This window comes from Microchirus variegatus (assembly GCF_963457635.1).
Source record: "Microchirus variegatus genome assembly, chromosome: 12".
NCBI lineage: Eukaryota > Metazoa > Chordata > Actinopteri > Pleuronectiformes > Soleidae > Microchirus > Microchirus variegatus.
The window spans coordinates 19,832,611-19,852,116 of record NC_139813.1 but is presented as its reverse complement, the minus strand read 5'-3'; the positions used below and the strand labels follow the sequence as shown (position 1 = coordinate 19,852,116).

The 19,506-nt window shown below is 41.2% G+C and overlaps 1 protein-coding gene across 1 annotated transcript; it reads right to left on the bottom strand.

Moving 5' to 3' along the window:
- Window positions 1-1,100: 1,100 nt before the first annotated feature.
- On the bottom strand, window positions 1,101-18,225 carry lin28b (lin-28 homolog B (C. elegans); the record flags this gene model as incomplete). The annotated part of the gene is made up of 5 exons (XM_083898576.1): window positions 1,101-1,217; window positions 1,260-1,476; window positions 5,268-5,455; window positions 17,322-17,524; window positions 18,216-18,225. 5 exons carry the CDS (start codon window positions 18,223-18,225, stop codon window positions 1,101-1,103), a joined length of 735 nt encoding a protein of 244 aa, XP_083754702.1.
- Between the last annotated feature and the right edge of the window lie 1,281 nt (window positions 18,226-19,506).

The following is a 19,506-nucleotide window of genomic DNA, read 5'->3' as shown; positions in this document are numbered from 1 at the left end:
TGACTTAAAACTATGATTTATAAACTGTTAAGTTATTTCATACTAATTATACAACAGTCAATCTTACAAGTGATTCATCGCCTCCTCGAATCCAAAACTATGATCTTCCTCAATTATTAGGATGATTTTGTTCTTTCTTTTTTTTGTTGTTGTTGTTGTTGTTGTCAGACACGTCTTATCTAACAGAGGTTAATAGTGTTGACCAGCACCTGAAGAAGAGGTGCAGCAGACACACACACACTCACACACACTCACACACATGCAAACACACACTTTTTTCCTCATTTTCACTCTCTCTCTCAGTCAGTGGTGCACCTGCATGCACAGAATTCACATGCTCGTTCTTTGACAATCACTTGGTCAAGGCTGTTTCATGTAAGAGAGAGGTATGTAGTGGGTGTTAAGAGCAGCAGTTCACCATCTAAAGGTCTATAAAAAATCTCCCTCCGGAATCCATAATGTTTCCATCCGTACAGATTTTCTTTATATATATATAAATCAAGCTAAAAAATCCCATGGGTCTGGATTATCGCTTAGAGGGCGCTGAGCTAGTCGCCTAATCCTTAAAATGAGCTAACGCGTGTGTGCTTAAAAGGATGCATCATCTTGTCTGAATGATTGAGCCTCGAGGATATTAATTTGCCCGCTTTAAAGGAAGTAAATATAATCCAAAATGGCCAAAAAACTTGGGTTCCAACCAAGACGGAGGGGGAGAAAAAAAAAGTCCTTAACTAATAAAAAAATAAAAAATAAAAAAATCATATCACGTTGTTTCACTCTTCAGCTGCTCTGATTAGAACAAGAATTACAGTCCTTATTCCAGCGGTAGTTGCCATAGCTGCACCAGACGACAGCAAGTCAGTCACACACTCACACACACACACATCATACACACACTCGTCCGTACCCCATTGATTGTTGCCATAGCTGCGCTGGTTAGGAAAAAAATAAAAATAATAAAAGTATAGAAAATAAGTCCTCCATTTTCTTTTCCACAGGTGCGAGGTAGATGAAGGGGGGAGGGGCTTCGGGTATCCTTGATTGAAGGGAACACGTGACGGTCAAACGGGGGTTTAGCAGGCGAAAGGTTTCTGCGTTTTTCAGGATTTCCTCCACCGCTGGGTGCGGGGGCCACGTTGTGTGTGCGGCTCCTCCGGCGAGGAGGAGGAGCCCTCCAGGGGAGACGAGCCGGAGCGCTGCTGCTGCTGCTGCTGCTGCTGCTGCTGCTGCTGCTGCTGCTGCTGCTGCTGCTGCTGCTCCTCCTCCTCCGGGGGGCAGAGGTAAGAAGGCCCGGTCCCTGGGATGGGGGCCGAGGTAGACGCGTGTTGATCCTGAGAGCCTGTGGGGGGCGCCGGCGCCTTGTGGGGACACTGAGCCACCATGTGCGTTACGCTCTGGCAGTAGTGGCATTTCTTTGGCTGGGGGGGCAGGCTACACTCCTTGGCGTGGTGATCCAGACCTCCACAGTTATAACAGCTACAGAGGGAGGAGGAAAGAGAGGACGGAGAAAAATCAGAAATCACCCTTAGTGCACTTATGGTAATTTGTGAGAACAACACACAACTCCTTATATGGACATCCTGTGGGTGAGTGTATTGATAGGTCACATATTCAGGCTTTAAAAAATGTCTTCTTATGTGTTGTTGAGTTATGACTTATTTTTCATCGCATTTTTAGTCTTCTTTTCTTTTTGTTCATTAAAAATGATTATGATGAAATGAAATGTACAAATTTCATAATTTCAATCCCATTTTAAACATTTTGTACATTTGAAAGGATATAGGACACAATATATTGCACATATATAGCACAATATATAGCCTCTGTATATACTGTACATTTTAACATAGTGATGGAAAAAAGCAGCCAAAAAGCTCTGTGTTCCAAGGGCTAAACCAATACCACACATTGTAGGTGTGGAAAAAAGTATGATTTGTATCAACATAAATACACGAATACATAAAACCTGGATGATAGAGATGAACAAGTAACTTGTTATAAATAAATATCACAATGAAATGTCAGATAGTCAGATAATAAAGTCAGATAAATATATACAAATTTCAAGAGGATTACAGATAACAAACAATCAATTCAAATAGAGAATTCCAACCTAACAGCTGCAGTGTTAACACGAGTTGGACAACTATTCTTACTGATTAATGTTTGTGTTTAATTCATTTATTCATTCATAAAAACTACTATTTGTCAACAATATAATTAAGATTTTTTGTTTGTCTTTAAAACTTTGTCCACATATTTACATTAAATCATTGGAAATCAAAGTGTTTTTAGGTAAGAAAACTGATCAATTGATTATCAAAATACTGGGCAACTCATTCAGGAGTCGGTTAATCAATTAATTATCCATTTATCATTGCAGGCCTGATTTAAGAAATTGTGTTTCTTCACATTATGTGAAAAAGCTTTAATTTTTAAGACCAATTCTCACTCCGCATCAGTACAAATGCCTGCTCCAGCTCGGATTCTCCACTAGATGGCAGTGCAGCACAAGATGTAAGCGTGGACCTGAGGCGAGAGACAGACATTCTGCAGCGGAGTGCCAACTTACAGCATGTTATTAAATTTGACAAGAACCAGAGGAGTGCTGAAAGCACAGCAGTGAAAAGTGCTAAAGTTTCAACCTGTCACGACGCCGTCAGTCATTCTCGACTCGACATCGACTCTAACGTGTTCGTGTAGAGCTCTGGCTGCTTTCAGGCGTCAGATGATCTCCCCTAAGAGGCTTCATAAAATGTCTTTTTAATTCATGTCTGCTATTAATTAATTAATTTATGTTCAAGGACCTATTGTCATGGATTTTAATTAAAACAGGCCACAGAAACCCATGTTGTCAGCTGAAAGCGGCGGATACTCGTGTAACCGCTTCCAGTTGTTTTGACTTTAAAAACGAGCACATGCACAGGAAACCAGTGTGTCAGCAAATCTCTCCCTCAAACAAACAAAAAAAACTCCAGGAAGCATTTATAAGACAAAAATAACAACATCATTGCGAAACTAAGAACCACAATGGACTAGTAGAAATAAGGACAGGCTGTGTTTTTCTAAGTTGATATGATTTAAAAAGTCACATTATGTATTATTTACATTTATTTATGGCATTTTCCATAAGAATTATAACCACAGGAATGAAACTATTATTATCAACCTATTGTTGCAGATTTAAGAGATTTAAGGGTCATGGTGTGCTTTAAAATGAAAACATTTTCGGGAAGAAATCAAATTCAAGTTATAGAGCATTATTCATCGGTGAGGACACAACTTTATCAAATATTACTTTAAAACAACCACAGTGGATCAAAATGCTGCACAGAATAATAAATAAAGGACATAAAAAGCTGTTCACACGAGGCAATAAAATATGACTAAAAAAAGAACTAAAATAGGTTAAAAAGACAAAACATGAGTAAAAGTAGCAGCCATACAATAAAACACATTAAAAAGAAAAATTAAATAACGTATGCAATGATGTCATTAATTAGATCGAGAAAAATTTAAGGTGTCAGAAATGCAATTAGGTTTTCATCTATTTTAAAAAAACAATTAATTTTTATGTTCCGGATTCAAGTTGTGTAACCAAATAATTATATACACTTAACATATACATTTTCAGATTATTTAATATCGATATATATCACTAAATTATTGTCAAAAATTGCTATGTGACAAATAATAAAGCTTAGATTTACATAAGTGTTATTTTTAATAGAATTTTGTCAATTCTCTGTATTTCTTTTATCTATCTATCTATCTATCTATCTATCTATCTATCTATCTATCTATCTATCTATCTATCTATCTATCTATCTATCTATCTATCTATCTATCTATACACATAAATATTTAAGTTATAATATTTTGTGTATTTCACAAATGTATTCAATATAATAAATATATTAATTAATGGATTTGGATTAATATCCAAATATCCAAAATAATATAATATCCAAAATCTATGACGACAGCTTGTCTCATGTCACAATATAGATATAATATTGATATATTGTCCAGCCCTAACAGTATATATGTACGTATTTACATATATATATGTATATATATACGTAAATATAATTATTAAACAAACATATATATACACATATATATGTGTACATATATATTTATATACACATATATATTCACACATATGTTTATATATTTTAATATTCTTCAATAAATATGAAGAAAGCATATTATGCAAAAGAAAAATGTCACAAATTAACCTTGAAACCATCCAAAACCCAGTATAAACCACAAATTAAATTCCTGCTCATGCTATAATTAGTTATTTCCAAAAAAGCACCTTTGTTATGATCAACATTTGTTTGAACGCCGGTCACGTCAAACCCACAGCTGCATCACAGAGTGACCAGCAGGGGTCAGAGCAGCATCGAAACCCTCCACAGCCTGAGCAGAGCCGATGACATCACAGCGATCTACCTGCCATATCTGAATCCAATCCGCCTCGCAGCAGCTACAAGGTGGAGACACTTGACCTAACTCTGGATCAATTATCCCGAATAACCTGAATTATTCAGCTGTGTAAAACTATCAGGGAGCCTTCGCGCTCGGATCCTGTTCCCATGTTTCGGACCAAAGCTTTTTTTTTCTCTTCACACCTGACAATAAACTGCTTAACACGGGGTCAAAAAAGCCTGTATTCATGTCGCCATTGTATATGTAGTCAAGTGATGCCTTCTTTCAACACACGCGGTCACATTCTTACAGCTTTGCTGTACGTCAAATAAAGGCAGGCTCTCGCCGTGCTCTCCTTAGACCGCGTACGCCATCATATTCAAGGAGCTCCATACGGGCTTCGCCCTGACTGATTTCAGCAGTGCAGCCTTCAGGATTTAAAAACCGAGGACAAAACAATTGATTGAGCCGCTGCCGCATTGAGATGCATATAAGCCAATCCTCCCCCCCTAATGTAAAAGCTCGCAAATTGATTTAAAATAGCAGCAATGGCAGGCAAAGTGCCCCTATTCAATTCCTTATTATGGCGCACAATAACCATAGCAACAGGCATGTAGTCGTGCAGATTGAATAGATTTAATCTATAATCTCCGCCCACTCAGAAACGCTCTCCACTGCGGCGAGACGTATGTACAACACGTTGCCTACACTGTATAGACAGCTTTGTAAAGGCACTACAGTAGTGCAGTAGTGCAGTAGTGCAGCGTGAAGGTTCCGAATGAAAACGAGAATTACTGTTTCTTTGCATTACGTTTATTTCAAATTCCACTCACCGGTCTCCCTTTGGTTTGCGTTTCTGGAGTGGGACCTTCCCCTTGAGTCTCCTTTCACTGCCCGAGCAGGGTCCCCCACAGGGGCCCGTCACCCGCAGAGACTCCAGGCCCTTGGAGGACTTCTTATAGGTGAACTCCACCTGCTCGCCCTCCTTTAAGCTGCGAAAGCCCTCCATCACAAGTTTGCTCTGCAAAACAAAACACACACACAATACATCAAAATTAGCAATTTAACAAGGACAAATTTGAATAAATTAAAATGACGATGCCTACAATACGAGTGCGTCAGAGGTTAAAGGTCTAATGGTAAGACCTCAGATTGTAAATGTGGATTTTTCTGTGGCTGGTGTTGACCTTTAGATCAGTAAATCTGATATAATGCCTATTTTAAGTAGAAAAAAATGTCTACCTCAATCTGAACAAATTAACCATCGTTTGATCTATCTATCTATCTATCTATCTATCTATCTATCTATCTATCTGTCTGTCTGTCTGTCTGTCTGTCTGTCTGTCTGTCTGTCTGTCTGTCTGTCTGTCTGTCTGTCTGTCTGTCTGTCTATCTATCTATCTATCTATCTATCTATCTATCTATCTATCTATCTGTCTATCTATCTATGTACCTTCCCACCTAGCTAGCTCAATAACTAGATAGCTAGCTAGATAGAATAAAATACATAGAATAAAAATTATATTTGTTTTTTTACTTAATAGCACTTTTTTAAAATATAATTTTGTAAATTCTATCGTATTTTTTTAAATCTATCTATCAATGCACATATGTTTAATTTATAATATTTATGTTTAAAAAATGTCCTCAATCTGAACAAATGAACCACACTTTGATAGGTAGGTAGCTAGCTAGCTAGGTGGGTAGGTAGCCAGCTATCTAGCTAGCTATGTACCTAGCTAGTACCTACCCCACCTAGCTAGCTAGCTCAATAGCTAGCTGATAGATAGATAGATAGATAGATAGATAGATAGATAGATAGATAGACAGACAGACAGACAGACAGACAGACAGACAGACAGACAGACAGACAGACAGACAGACAGATAGACAGATAGACAGATAGACAGATAGATAGATAGATAGATAGATAGCTAGATAGATAGATAGATAGATAGATAGATAGATAGATAGATAGATAGATCACTTGATAGCACTTCTTTAATTCTACGCCTAATTATTTGTTCCTCACACAAAGCAATAATGAAGCAATAAATATGCTTCAATATGCTTCATTTAACATGAAAAATTCAAAGAAATAATTATCTGTTATCTGTATTATCTGAAGTGGAAGGTAAAAATAATATGTAATGTATGTAATAATATATAAATAATTGTTGAAACAACCTGCGTGTGGCTTTATGTCCTGATAAAGATCATATGTCTGGATGTAATTTATGGATGTTATTTATAAGCCATATCGCCCACTGGCTTACAAACATAGGATAAGGCAGAGAGGACAGTACAAGGACAAGGAGTCACTAAAAAACATGTGAAGCACATGAAGTGTACAAATGTTCTGCATGGAAAGAAATAAGGTTTTAGTGACTGAGTGTCCGAGAACAAAATATAAGTAAGAAACAACCGATTAATTAAAATAGGTCAACGCTGGTTTAAAAAAAAAACACAGCCCATTAGTCGATCTATGTCTTAAACAGAGGACTCATCTGCTCACGCACTCCCTTTCCCACGCGTGTCAGGAGACGTTCACCCATTTGCATTCCAGAATGGACGTCCTTCTTTATTGGCATTCTAACGCTTTCACTTCAAAATACTGTACAAAATACAAAAACCCTGTAAACACACACACACAAAAGCCTTATTTTATTCACACACGTGCACACAAACAACGCTTCGCGGTAGTTGTACGTGTTCAGATTTACGATGCGGACTAAAATTGCCCTCATTTACGCAACACCTGCCTCTTTTAGGATTTTGACGGCTGATGAGAAACGCCTGAAGTCTGCGAGAGCACGATTCAGCACAATGAAATGTAAGAACGTGTGAGTCATTAGACGACCGCGCGTCCTATTTAGGTCAATGAGACGACTCACGGCATGAAGCTCAGCGTTAAAAAATTACGAAATGTTTATTTGAGTCAATTCCTGGGCATCGTTTGTCATTTTATTATCACGTCATTAGGCGTCAACAAAACGAATCAACCTCACTTATCAAACCGCCGGCTCCACTGATCCCCCCCCCCCCCAGATCTGCACTGTTAATAGAAAGTCCCATTTGCGGGGGCCGACCACTACATCAGTGTGAACTTAATGATCTGTATGCTGTGAGTGAACGCACACACACACACACACATATACATCCAATCGACACTCTCCAAAATAAGCATCTCAGAAGAATAAAGGCTTATTAACACGTGTGTGTGGGGGGGGGGGGGGGGCTCAAACCTTACTGCACACACTGTGTACACACAGGAAGACGTCGTCTCAGACATGATGGATTGACTGTATGCGGTTTGCACCAACTGTCATGACAGCGTGTGCACGCAGCACCGGCACTTTCTGTGCGTCTCGTGTATATATATACTGTATATATACGCTTTATCTACCTTTCGCAGAAACACCACTTCCTACTCCTTTTTCTGCAGGGAGGGGAGCGAGAGGGCAACGCCGCCGCACCGTTGCAGCACCATCCACCATCCATCTTATCTGCATGATCGGAAATTATTGATGGATTTACCGATAATCAGTGAGCAAATGATTTATGCCACAGCAAAGAGAGAGAGAGAGGGAGGCAGCGACCTTCATGAAAATCATAGCAAGTCTTGCAAATCCCGGCGTAGGTAAACACACACCCACACACACACACACGAGCAAAAACCTACATACTACCTATACATCCAAGCCCTATAAATATAAACACACCTATAAACGCGGTATAGACGCGTACGTCTATGTGTAGGAGACAGGAAGAGAGAGAGGGGAGCAAATGATCTGAGGGAATTCAACGTGAAACTAGAGGAAGGAGCGAGAAGAAAAAAAAAAAGTGCTAAGCAGCATTTTTTGTGTGTGTGTGTGTGTGTGTGTCTGCAGTAACAGGAAGCTTATGGTGCTCTATAGGGCGCGTACGTTTATAAATCTAATATGTGTTCTTTTTTTTCTTTTTTTTTTAAGTGTCGATGAATAAAACAGTGCAGCAGAAGCACGTGTGAATTAATTTGACCTGACTAAGAATAGTGAGCGCTGCGGTGGTATTGGATCAACGATAAAAAGAGGATGTTGTAAGGATTAAGAGGGAAAATAGCAACGATTTCATACAATTAAATGGCTTAATTTACAGTAAAACTTCATTGATAACTCTTAAGTTTATTAACACAATGGCTGAAACTTAAAAAATCTCTATTAATATAAATACAAATATTAGCACACTTCAGCTGTGTTGGGGATTTTATGTTAACTTTACACCACGTTATTTTTCCTACATATAAAAAAAATACCCACTTTAATTCAATACATTTTGCTGACATTAAAGCTGTTGTTTTTGCTGTTAAAATCAGTAAAAACCAGACATTCTTATTGCATGTTGTTGAAGTGTTTAGCACGTGCACTGTCGATATATTGTTAGGCAAATCTTAAATATGATAATATAAGCACTCGGTTCACACATCATACTATACAATTATCACTTTATTCCCCCACTGTTCTTCTCACTTCTTTTAACATGGAAATTGCCCTACTATTGTACTTATACTTTCCAGAAATTGCAGAAATACACACTTTTGTTTTCCCCTCTCTTTTTTTTTTGAACTGAATATGAGTAATTTGCCAGAAATGTATTCATTCCACCACCGTCCGTCTCTCACACAATTCCTTGCACTGAGCATTACAGCCAAGGCCACTTGGCTCCCAGTCAATTGCTGATGGACGACTCATTCATTTTGTGCATGCGCTCAGGTATTGGATTTGGCTTAGAGGAGAGGATGAGGATGAGGATTGTGGGGGGAACGGAAAAAAGCGAAAGAGATGATGGAGGGGGAAACGATGAGGTGAGCGACGCCCTCGACGGAGCCGATTGTCAAACGCCTGACGAGTTTCACGATCGATAATTTAGCCAAAACGACCAAAACTCCGGCTTTTTCAGATTCAAGCGCCGCTTCGTTTAAAAGGCGATAAGTCGGACCGAAACGGGCTTAAAAACCAAATAAAGAGCGGTCGCCCCGGTGTCTTTCTGAATAATAATGATTATTGACTGGTACCATGAACTCGTCCTCTTCCTCTCCTGTGTCCAATCTGCAGGCGGCTTGTCACTGCAGGTCAAAGTTGAGTGGTTGTGTCAGTCAGTCCCCTGCCGCCCCCCCCCACCTCCCCCCGCACCCCACCCATTCTCTCTAACCCGCTCAATGCCCACAATGCACCAGAGAGGAAACCACACAACCTCTTTTGTTCTGTAGAAATGCAGGAAAACACACACACACAGAGAGAGAGAGAGAGCTAGAGGGGGGGGGATCTTCATCTCTACGCTCATTGAGTTTCATTTTGGTTTTTGCAAGAGCTCGGTCGTACGTAGTTACGTAATAAAAAAAAAAAGGCAGCAAGTGTATTTACGTGTGCATGCTCTGCATACTAGAGAGAGGGAGAGCGAGAGGGAGGGAGAGAGGGAGGGAGGGTAGTGTGATAATAGTATATGCATGTTTCAATCTGTGTGAAGAAACTTCACAAATCAGAAACCCCTGCAACCCGAGTCCGCTCCTCTCAAGTGACCTGGCGGGTGTCCTGACCCGTTTCACTTTACATCCAGAGGTCACGAAAGGGCACGGCTCCTTGGAGGGAGCGAGAGAGCGAGAGAGAGAGAGAGAAGATAAAATGGAGGAGTGGCCTAGAGCGGGGGGGAGGGGGGGTAGGGGTGGGGTGTGTGGATGCGTGATGAGAGGCGGGGATTCATAGAAAATGCCTCCAGCACATTCTGTTCAGCTCCAGTGGAGGAGCAACTCCTGATCGGTGTGGCCCGGGACTTTTGGGGGAGCACCGGGCACAAAAACCCCGTTTGATCAGGAGGAGCCCCCCCCCCCCACACACACACACACACACAGGTCAGCAGCAGAAATCCAGAGGTCATCATCCCCAGCACCACCACCACCACGACCCCCCCCCCCTCCCTGCCTGACTGAAGGTTCACACCGACTCATACCCTGTTTCCCACCATCAGAAAACTTAAACCCTGGTTTAGACAGGATTTTTCACCAATTAATGAAATATTGATTAATAATTTATAATTAAATTATCAGTTTTGAGTTTAATCGATCAAATATTGCAAAATATTGTATAAAAAAGTAGTTTCATAATCAAATGACACCCCTTTTTTTTAATAATAGGTGATCCTGAGAACATTTTTGTTTTCATTATTTACTTAAAGGGAATGGACAATGTGTATTAATACACATTAAAAATGTAAATATGCTAGGTTGTAGCCTGAGGCTAATTTCCACCTTGGCAAGTTGATTTTTATCAGGGATAAAACTTTTTTTTTTAAATACATTCAAGGAAATAAAGATATAGGAACATGAGCGCTCGCATAATGGAGGAAGTACATATACATACATGCATATATACCCTTATACATATATACAGCTAAGTGCTAGTAGTGACATTGGATGATAGTAAAGTGCTCATGTTAAAGACAAGGTCAAGTGTGGCACGTTGCACACATCCACTTAAAATGTTGCACTCTGGGGAGAAAATGCACATAAAGCTATTATATAAATGTATGATATAGTCAATTTAAAGTTAAGTCAGTACACTCTTAGAAATAAAAGTGCTAAGTAGAACCATTTCTGGTTCTTCGGCTTGTCCTAGCTGTGATTTTTTTTCATCAGCAGAGAACAGCACAATAACGACAAACAGGAAACAAAAGGAAATGGACATGTAACCCACCCTATTTTTTTGATAAAGTAAGTAAATTAATTACAATATTATATCTGAAGTGTTTATTTTAATTGACAGGCTGTAGTACTAAACAAGTACTTCACATTAAAACATTAGAAATGTTTTGTTTCTATTTAAACTAGCTATCAGGCACCAGTATATTATTTTTCACTGTTATGTTATGATTTCCGACAGTATACAGCCGTTTCAGGCACTTTACGGTCAAATCCCCCAGGTGGCTTCTGGGATACATCTGTGCGGTGCTTTCTTTTCCGATCTGACTGGAAGGAGAAGCACTTTTAGAAGTCTTTTAGGTTTCGTTTTTCTGACGTAACTGGCCACCCGTGGTCGCTCGGCAGCTGAGACTCTACTGACTGCAATGATTGGTAGACGGCAGGTAGGTGGCGCCACATGCCAAAAACGTGATGTCAAAACATAAACATGATTTGCAGTCTGCAAAATATTTTTTTTACTGTTGTTGTTGGTGAGTTCAGTTTGTTATATGAACATTATTCCTGAGTCTCTGTGACATATTAGGAGGATTTTATGGCCAGTTGCTTTAGATTTATTACATAATGCACCTTTAATAAAATACAGTAATCCTCACTAAGGGTGGGTTACAGACACATGCACCTGCCCTAACACATAAACGCTAGGTTATTGAAGAAGAAAATAAAATAGCAGAACTAGAATACTTGTTCAGCGCTAAACCAAGGTCACCAGCAGAGCAGTTCATTCATTTATCTAACAATTTCATTTTATTAGCACCTTAAATCCAACCCATCAAGCTCAACGGTGGGACTGAAGGAGAAAAGACACGACAACACTGAATCAGCTTCTTCCTGACACCGGCTGAAAAACAACACACGACCACTAGTGATTCAAAAATCCCAGGTACACTCACTAATTCCAGGAGTCACAGCAGCAGCAGCAGCAGCAGCAGGTGCCGCTGACACATCCTGAAACCAAAGAGACCGAGCCACTAAAAACGGACCCCGACGTTGTCTAAAATGTCTTGATTATGCTTACACACTTCCTTATATGTAACAAATATCTCCCTCTCCTACTGTCATGTGTGCGACTTTGTGAGTCTGTGTGTGTGTGTGTGTGACACTGGCGAGAGCGTTATCGTGTGTAGGAAGGAGCCAGCGATCGATACGGACTCCCAACATCCTGGATGGAAATAACCCTGCGCTCTCATTGGCCGCGGCTTCGCCATCATCATCATCGGTGCCATAACAATCAATACAGGAAGCTGTAACATGAGGGGAGGATGGGGAAGTGGTGGAGACGAGACCCACTGGATCTCTCTGTCTCTCTCTCTATCTCTCTCTCTCTCTGTGGTGACCACCAGCTATGGAGCAGCTAATTATGGGATGCTTTCGAATCAGAGGTGGCCTTTTGCGCAGAGAGCCGCACACGCCGCGCACGTATGTATTGTGTGAGTGTGAGAGCGTGTGAGAGGGAGAAGGCGGGTCGCCATGTGGCGTATAGGTGCCATTAAGTAGCCTTTTACACACAGGAAATGCTAAGTGGACAAAGCTGGGGCCGCATCGGCTCCGATGGACATAACCCAACAGGATGCATATAAACCAAAGAAGAAAGAGGAGACAGGAAACGGATTAGGAAAGCTGGACGAAGAAGAAGAAGAAGAGGAGGAGAGGGGAAAAAAAAAAAAAAAACACACACATACATGCCCGCTGAAAAACCACCTACAGAGGCGCATGCTCTTACGACGCTGACACCCACAGCACTCCTCACCACGTTGTCATTAGCGGCCCTGACCCTTGAACCCCCGCCTCCCAACCCCCCCCTTCCACCTCCATCAAAACACTTAAAAGCCTTCATGTTTCCAACAAACCCCACCTCCTCCCCTATGTCTCAAATTAACAACATCCAACACACACCCCCCGATTATGACTGAGGCAAATATTTGATCTGGGGAGGAAGCACTAGATCATCTCGCCGGGTTTATCGGCACGACAGGGGGAAATGAACCTCACTGAGGTGAGCGGTGATAAAACGCTGGTAAAAAAAAAAAAAAAAAAAAAAGCGAGGCCGTTCAAAAACAGGATCTCTGCGACGGTGTGTGAGAAGCTTTTTATTACACAAAGTGTGTGTGCGTGTGTGTTGTTCATTAAATTCAGTGTGAGAACCGTTTCATAATGTGACACCTGTGTGTATTAAATCTATATATTATATCAGCAGAGTAAAAGCATACATCGGTTTAAAAGAACGTACAAAACATACGTTTGAACCCATTTTTTTAACACTTTAAGTCACTATATGTCATTGAAAAATGCATCAAGATGAACTCACTAACACTAAATTAATGTGACTTGTGAATGTTGTACTTAATGAATTATGCAAACCAGGTTTATTATGAACAGACGTCTCAACCGTTTGGTAGAAGCTGGTAGAGAAATACTGTAGTCTAATTTAAAAAAATATATATATATTGATTGTCATTATGGTTATAAGGAAATAAAATAAAATAATAAAAAATGCAAAGAAATAATTTTCCTTTGCTTTTTTTATTGGTGCGTACCTTTAAGGGTTAAACAGAAGTTTAACCATATAAAATACTGTAAATATGTAAATATTTGACGCTAAATACACTTTTATAATTGTCATTAACACGCGCTTTTGGTTAAATGGTGCAAAAGAGTCACGTGAGACTGCATTTGAAGTATTTATTTATATTAAAAATGTGTATTTTCAGTTTTTAATCTTCACATTCCACACATATATATATATGCTTTTCTATGTTCAAATGTTTTTAATTTAACGATGTGACACTTTTTTTGAAGTAATTTGCAGGTTCCAGTTGAGATTTGACGCCTTTGTGGTATTTTATTACAAGTTAGATTGAATTTATTGTATATGGAATGCCATGTTGGCCAGAGTGGAATTTGCACTATGGATTTTTGACAATCTAAAGGAAGAAAGATAAGTCTATTTATTATATAAGCCTATTTCAGGCTTTTTTCTTAGTGCCTCGCTTCCTCTGCTGCCACCTTTCCAATTACCAATCACTCCGCTCTATATGTGGCCAGCCCCTCAAAAGGAAGTCATGTGACCGCTCTTTCTTCTTCTCTTGTGTTTTTTTGATGTTCATGAGAGAAGGGTGGTGGGTGGTTTTTGAAGGAGGAGGAGGAGGAGGAGGGGGAGGAGGAGGAGGAGGAGTGGGTTTTTTGGTGGGTGGGTGGGTGTAGGGATAGTGTGGCTGCAGGAGAGACAAAGCCTGATACTTGCTATCTGGAGGCAGAGATGGGGTGGGGCCTGCATGCCAAACGGTGACACGGAGCAGAGGTTAATCTCACTAGGGGCCCACTTTAACCTCGCTACACATAACACACACACACACACACTCTCCTGCACACACACACACACACACACACACACACACTCTCAGAAAAGCATCTCGGTTCACATGTAGACATCAACTACCTGGTGGTTAAAGAGGAGGGGGGGGGACACACAGTGTGGAGGTTTCAGGAGAATGACCACAACAGCAGCAGCAAACTGTTCAACATTTCAAACTGATTACTGACAAAGGGCAAGCAGCCCCCCCCCCACACACACACACACACACACACACACACACACCCCCTTCACCCCACCCAACCCTCCTGCCTTTTTGTCTTTAAAGAAATTCCTCTTTTTAAAGAATGCCCGAGGAGAGAGAGAGACACACACACACTCAGAGAAAAACACTCAGGTAGAGAAGGAGGTTTGACAGTGTGTGTGTGTGTGTGTGTGTGTGTGTGTGTGTGTGTGTGTGTGTGTGTGTGTGTGTGTGTGTGTGTGTGTGTGTGTGTGTGTGTGTGTGTGGAATCAGTAGCTGCAGCAAGCTTCATTACTCACTCACTCACTCTCACACACACACACACCTTAAAAAAAAGAGGAAATGATCAGATAAGGAGGCCTGATGAAGAGGCCTCCCAGGACACACACACAACCTCCACTATCTCCTCTTTTTCCAACCTCTTGCTCATGTTTTCCTCCTCAGCTCCCACTATACCCCCCCCCCCCACCACCAGCCCCTCACCCACACTTATTTTTCCCACATCCTCCTCCTCCTCCTCCTCCTCCTCCTCCTGTCCTCATGCTCCCTTTTCCCGTTCAGCTCTTACCTCTCTCTCTACCTCATAAGCATCAGGGTCAGCGTTCTGCAGAAATAAATCTGTCGGCTGCATATTCTCTTTTAATCTTCCGTCATAAACGTGGACGATATCGCGCGACCTTTGTGTCAAATTTAAAAAACAAAACAGTTGTTTCTTATTACTATGACTAAAACTGTCTTCACGTGCAGCTGTGACAACGTTGTTAATGTGAATCGGTTAATGAAAACGAAAAAGCGTTGAATCTTGGCTCATTTCGGCGCCACAAGCTAAATCCCTCTAATCCTGCTATTTTACTCAAAATCAAGCATCACGTATTTGATGATACGGTGACATTTTAGACTACACACACACACACACAAACAGACAAAAACACATCCTCCTTAGCGGACGTAAAAACTATGATATAAGGGAGGAATAAACCAGTATAAGTCAATATTTAAGACACTGAAGCACACACTAACTAACACGTCTCCAGCAGAGACACACACACACAGGACAGTCAAAAAAATGACTGACACAAATGAGAAGAACACACACACACACACACACATATATATATATATATATATGAATGCAAAGGCTTTTGTGTGCTGAGTGACACGTAGCCAGAGGAAAAAACGCTGCAGGAAAATTCTCCACATAGCGATGTAAAGGCTGATTTTGCTGGTGTCGTCCAACCTCTACACAACGACACACACACACACCTTTATTATCAACAAAAAAGACTGAAAAAGCTTCAACAATCCTGTCCCACACACACACACACACACAAAGCTTCTGGGACACACAAGTGTTTAGTTGACTTGAGACCAGACCTCCACCACCACCACCACCAACACCACCTTCATCTGACCTAATCCACAGAATAACAGCACATTTTCAAAAAATTATATAATTATATTGATATAAACAGAAAAACAAATGGCAACCGCAGAAGGTTTAAAACACAAGTAATCCCATAATAATCTCTCTTTATTATGACACTGATAATGAATTAAAACCCTATACAACTAAAGACAAAGAGTGGTGGAGTACGAGGATGCTATCGGTGCCTTTGTGACGGCGTAATCTATACTTCCTGCTGCTCAGTGGACCCATCTTTTTTTAATCACCACGACATTTTTGACATTTGACCCCTAACCTGCCCCCCCCTCCCCCCTCACACACACACACACACACACACACACACCCTTCCTCTTTAACCAACTGCTCAGCCCCAATAGAGACACCTCGAGCAGGGGAGGGTGTCATGGGTGGAAATGGCTTCTTTTTTTTTTTTTTTCCCTCTCATCCTCACTCATTGCTTCTCCAGTATTTTAAAGCCACTTTATGGGACCATAAAAAATAAAGGGGGTGATTTAACTTGTGGGGTAGGAGGTGGAGGTGGAGGTGGAGGTGGAGGTGGAGGAAGAATGGAGGAGTCTTCTGCTGCGGGAGAACAAGTCGAGAAAAAAACAACAAGGCCTCTGAAATGAACTCCACGTACTATAAATCAACAGGAGAGGACATGCGGTGCAGGAACAGCCCGGGCAGGAGGGTTAGGGTTTTTCTTTTTCTCTCTCTTTTTTTTTTTTAAAGTCACATCACACGAGTAACAGTGGTGAATGTGCACGGCTAACATTTCACAACAACAGCAGCAGCAGCAGCAGAGGAGGAAGAAGAGGAGGAGGAGGAAAGAGAGGGGGGGATGAAAAAAAGTCAGCCTCCCAGAACCAGACCCAGTGAGAGTGCACAGTGTGACTTCTTCCAAAACAGAGTCTCCAACGTGTGGAGCTGGCAAGATGTCAGGAAACTGTGTGTGTGTGTGTGTGTGTGTGTGTGTCTCTATGTGTGTGTGTATGTGTGTGTAACTGTAGCTGTGTCACTCACAGTCACATGACATGTATATGCATATTTTCTTCACAATGCAGATGAAAACAAAGCAGTGCTGCAGGGAGAGCTGCATGTGCCACAGTGGACAACGCAAACATCCGGATGTGATGCAAAAAAAAAAAAAAAAAAAAAAAAATTATTATTATTTGTTTATTATAGAGAAACTTACTTGGTGGACGAAAACATCCAGAGGCGTGTCTACGGGGATCCCCTCGCTGCTCGTCATTGAGATAAATCCGAAGCCCATCCGCACGTTGAACCACTTGCAGAAGCCCGTGCCTGACAGGATCTGAGCCCGAGTCCGGTCCTCCTGCTCGGCCGACTTGGCGGGGTCTTCTCCGCCTCCTCCACCGCCACCTTTACCCGGCCCTCCTGAAACAAACATCCACAGCACGCACTGGGTTACATTTCTGTGCAATACACAAGACGTCTTAAAGCTGCGCATTGGTTGAATAAAACGTGCGTAAAGACGCATGTGTGTGTGTGTGTGTGTGTGGAGGGAAATCCCCCTTCCTTCCACTTTATATACAGCGTGAACAAGTTTCCCCTTTTTTTTTTTTGTTTCTTCTTATGCCATCACATGACGCGAGTTTAAAAACACACACACACAAAAAAAATTAAGTTTATCTCCACTGAAACTTATGTTGGATTGTCCTCGTGCATCATACAGAGTTGTAAAAAAAAAAAAAAAAAGGCTGCAGGTGTACGCGTGCTTCACAGCAGCACGCGCTCTGACACCATCCACGCACTGGTTACAGTGGGGTGCCTCACGTCCCTGCTTTTATTATTACCTTCCTTGTACATATATACATGTTAAATAATAATAATAAACAATAATCACGTTGCACCTTGCCTCCTCCTCCTCCTTTGCTTCTCTATGTCCCTATATCTACTGTGCACGCGCAAAGCACATTTGCAACTAAGGAGGGGAGGAACACACACACACACACACACACATATAGATACATATATAGAGAGAGGGGGGGGGGCGCGCGGTGGTGGTGGAGAAAGAGGAGGAGGAGAGAAAAAGAAAAGAAAAAACACAATAATTGCGCAGAATAACCTTCGGCCATGTTTCCCCGCGGACCCTCTGCGCCCAAGTTGCGATAGAGAAGCTTCCTGTGCGAAAACGGGCTGCGGTCGTCACCATTAATCCGACATCCTGGAGCCCATCGGTCACCAGTGGAGCTCGCATGGTACGGCGTGCTTTCTGCCTTTTGATATTTTTGTCATGTCTCTCTCTCTCTCTCTGGCGCGCGCGCTCCCTCGCTCGCTCTCGCGCTCTCTCTCTCTCTCTCTCTCCTTCAAGTCCCTTCCCTCGCTCGCGCCACCTCTGTACTGATCCCTCTCTCTCTCACACACACACACACACATATACACCCCCCCCCTTCTCTCTCTCTCTCTCTCTCTCTCTCTCCGCTCTCGTTCGGTCTCGAGCTGCCTGTGCCCGTGCCCGTAGTGAGAGCACGTGACTCCGTCAATTACATACGTTCCACAGCCACCCGCTCGTGCTTCAAGGGGAGGAGGAGGAGGAGGAGGAGGAAGGAGGGAATCGGACTCGCAACACATGCACACACGCACACACACACACACACACACACACACACTAGTGTTGTGCGATTACGCAACCCCACGCTTCCATCTAACACAATGCACACACACATGTTATAATAACGCGGCAGCGGCTTTACATCCGAAATAACGTATGTTTACGTGCTGACGTAACACAACACGGTTCATCACACACCGATGTTGACGTGAATTCGTGTTCAGCAGGAGTTACTTTTCTGAGGGTCAACAAGTGGGTGGTCATGGAAACGAGAAACAAACACAAAAAGTAACAAAACAAGACCTTTTCTGCCTCAAATTAAATCATATTCTCTATTATCTATCTATCTATTTATATATATATATATATATATATATATATATATATGTATATATACATATAGATATCATTCAAAGATGTGGAAATGCATTTTTATTATTATTTATTACTTTTGCTGTGACACTGATCTTCCTGATCTTATCTTAAAGCTGTAGTAGGTAACCTTCAAATCTGTCTTTACGCCTGTCACATGCAAACAATTGCAAAATGAGTTGAAGCATAACAAACCATGTATACTACACACATATGTAGATATGTGTATGTATATATATATATATATATATATATATATATATATAAAGTTTGCCTTTTGCGATTAAATAAAAAATAAAAGTATACCATGCCTTAGACCATAGATGTTTTTAATGTTTTATCGTGCCTGCTTATCTATCTATATATCTATCTATGTACCTACCCACCTAGCTAGCTAGATAGAAAAAATACATAAAATGACAATTATATTTGT